At 41.5% G+C, this 3,128-nt stretch overlaps 1 protein-coding gene across 1 annotated transcript in view; it reads right to left on the bottom strand.

The window, feature by feature from the left end:
- Positions 1 to 1,424: 1,424 nt before the first annotated feature.
- The window catches only part of LOC102378608 (myelin P2 protein), a 5,449-nt gene continuing 3,745 nt past the window's right edge, over positions 1,425 to 3,128 (bottom strand). The window contains exon 4 of the mRNA XM_006021747.3: positions 1,425 to 1,653. Coding sequence (XP_006021809.1) covers positions 1,603 to 1,653 — 51 coding nt within the window. The 3' untranslated portion in view covers positions 1,425 to 1,602. The remainder of the gene's footprint in view (positions 1,654 to 3,128) is intronic.

Here is a 3,128-nt window from a genome sequence, read left to right on the forward strand (position 1 = left end):
ACAGGATACTGAACTAGATGGACCATTGGTCTGACCAAGTATGGCAGTTCTTATGTTCTTATCTAGACTGGCCCAGAAGTTTGGACACCTATGTTTTACTAAAGTCCATTTAGAAATCACCTACTAGGCATTCCCATATTTAAATCACCATAGGCCTGGTAGCTGTGAAAGTGATCTCTTGCTTAATGGCCTCATAATTACAGAACTCATTCAGGAAGCTGAAGACACAGGGTTTGGATACCCTCCCTCTCTTTACCATTCCTATTAGCTGGATTAGGCATTCTCCTCCCTAGATGCACTAGGTGTTGTGAAGCTCAGTCTTCAACACCTAGCTCTCCTTGTTATAGTGTAAAAAACCTAAATGTTTAGCATGGGTGTGTGGAGTTTGTGCCTAGCACTTTAAAGCTTAGCATCATGCCTGTTTGAATCTGGACCAAAGTCATGTAGGAGCTTCAAGTCATATCTCATTGGTCCAATACCAGAAGCAATGGACTTAGTCAGCAGTACTCATTTACAATTCAGTCTTTTCCCACCCACTTTAATGAGTGATTTCCACAGTCCTAGTGCAGTCATGGAATTTTGATGCAACTGGGATACCAGAGACTTTGTGGGATAGATTGTACAACTGGAGTACTGTCATTGAAGGGTAGGACTTATTTAGGAAGAGCAGGCAGGGGAACAATGAGGTGGTGTTTCAATATAGAAGAGATACATTTGTTCTGAGGGACAAAATGGCTAAAAGACATCTCGTTGCAGCACCATCAGTATGAATTCAAGCCTTACTCCAGGCTCATGGCAATGGCTGTCCCCACTCACCATAAATAGCTTCTTGATCATTTGGGTTGGGGAAGGATGTGGATATGATACTAGAAATTGGTGCACCTTAGCCACATTAGCCTGATAGGATTCTGAGCATGGATAGACTTTGAATTTACCTTTAGGCATGTGAGAAATCTCCTACATATTATTGGAATCACTCTAATGTGCTTAATGGTAAGCACACGCTTACATGTTTAGATGGTTCTCGTCTAGATTGTTCAACACTTGATTGAGCTCTTGGGTTTCATTTCACATTACATCAAACCTTGTGTTGTTTAGGAGACCTGTGCCTTGGAACTTATGAGTGTTGCGGTGGAAGGATTTATATGTTTATGTATTATTTAACAGAAAAGCCATCTGAATAATTCTGACCAGGTAGGATGCTACTGGTGAAACAAATTTAACCTCTTGACCTGTACTAGATCCTTGGTTTCTATTGTACCATTTTTATGCAGCTACAATTATGTTGTTTTGTACATAAGGGACAATAGCCTCATTTTGGCTATGCACTACATTAGCCCAAAGAGCAGGTGGGCAGTTTCCATTATAGAAAACCCAAAATATCCTATATGTAGGCAAGAAAACTAAGACACACATGTTGAGAAGCTTTTATTTAAATATCACAATACTTTGGATTAGTTACACTATGGCTTTGAAATATCACTATATAAATTAGTTGTTTTCCTCATAAAAGAAAATTTAAAATAAAAGGAGCATAATGTGTGGAGCTTTGCTTATTGAATTAAGCTGGGTTTCTAGGGCTGATGTAGAGCTGGAATTTCCTCACGCTTTCTCATAGACTCTAGTGCAGACGACGCCTTTCATAACACATTCCTAAGACATAAAATGAAGGTTAATTGAATGAAGGGAAAAAGATAAATTATAGATCATATTTTCTTGCATACAACATGCATGTTCCCCCCCACCCCCCTAAAAAAAAACACCCAGTAGTTGGAAATTGTAGTTTGCATTCTATGTAAGAAATACATTAAGAGCAGTTTCTGCTACTTACTGGCCAAGATCAAAAGCCTTCATGTGTGCCTGGCTCAGGAGCAAACTGAGCCAAACAGGAGCAGCCTTGTCCAGGGCTGCTCCTGCCTTGCTCTGCCCCCCTGCATCAGCCAGGCAGAGCTCCAGGCTCCCCCAGGTGCCAGCCCTAGGTTGGCAGGGGGCAATGGGGGAAATCCTGGACTGGCAAAGAGCTATGGGGTCAGGCCCCAGGCTGGTAGGATGCACAGAAGATTAGCCCCAAGCTCCAGGGGGTGAGGAGGAGCTGTCCCCAGTTTTGCGCAGCTCAGAACTGCCCCTGGAGCCAGGGACAACTTGTCCTCCAACCCCTGGAGGTCAGGGCTAAGCCAAGCAGCAGCTGTGGCCCCTGCTACCTGGGCTGACCCAGGAGCAATTTGCTCCTGGGTCAGCGTCTACACATGCACTTAGGTGCATTAGTTTAAAGTGCCATTTTCTAGTACCTGTATCTGTTGGTACTAGCAAACAGCACTTTAAATTAATCTACTACACAGTAATTCCTGTGTACATGTAGACAGTGATGCTTTACTATATATTAGATTAGTCTAATGTGCAGTAAAGCTCAAATGTAGACTGCCCAGAAATCTCTCTTTTTTTTTCATTCTGCCTTTCTAATACAAGGTGCGTATTAGGATTTATTTTCAGTACCATGAACCTTTTAGGAATACTAAGTGAAAAGAGCACTTTATAAAATTAGGCACAAAGTAGAAGGTATTTACCTATTTAAATTTCTTCCCAACTTCCAGGAACATCTTTGTCTACATGGGTATTGATGCAATGACAGAAACATCAGCTAAGGCAAGCTTTGGTAAAGTTCAAAGGACAACCTGTTTCCTAGGGTGGCCAATCTAGGGTCAAAAGGGAACTGTCCTTGCAAGGGGTGAAGAAGGCTACTTAGCTACATGGGGTTCTGGGGCAACCTAAAGAGCTTCTTAAAGCTGTTATAGGAACAATCCTTCCTGTTCCTTACAGCTCCCTCATGTCCCTCTTATTAAAGAATTGAGAATCAACATATTCTACCTGTTTAGTTTAAAAAAAAAATGTTGAGGTTTGGCTTGATCGCAGTCTATAACAATTGATACTAAAGGGCTCTTTATTCTACCAAGTGACAGTATAACAAGATCCAATGGCTGGAAGCTGAAGCTAGACAAATTCAAGTTAGAAATAAGGTGTGGGTGTTTCACTATTAGAATGGCTTGCCAAGCCTTTGGGAGATTTAAAAAAAGATTGGGTGTTTTGTGAAAAATATGTACAGTCCAACTACAGCTATTAGATTCACAGCA

Source organism: Alligator sinensis, unplaced genomic scaffold (assembly GCF_000455745.1).
Source record: "Alligator sinensis unplaced genomic scaffold, ASM45574v1 scaffold340_1, whole genome shotgun sequence".
Lineage (NCBI taxonomy): Eukaryota > Metazoa > Chordata > Crocodylia > Alligatoridae > Alligator > Alligator sinensis.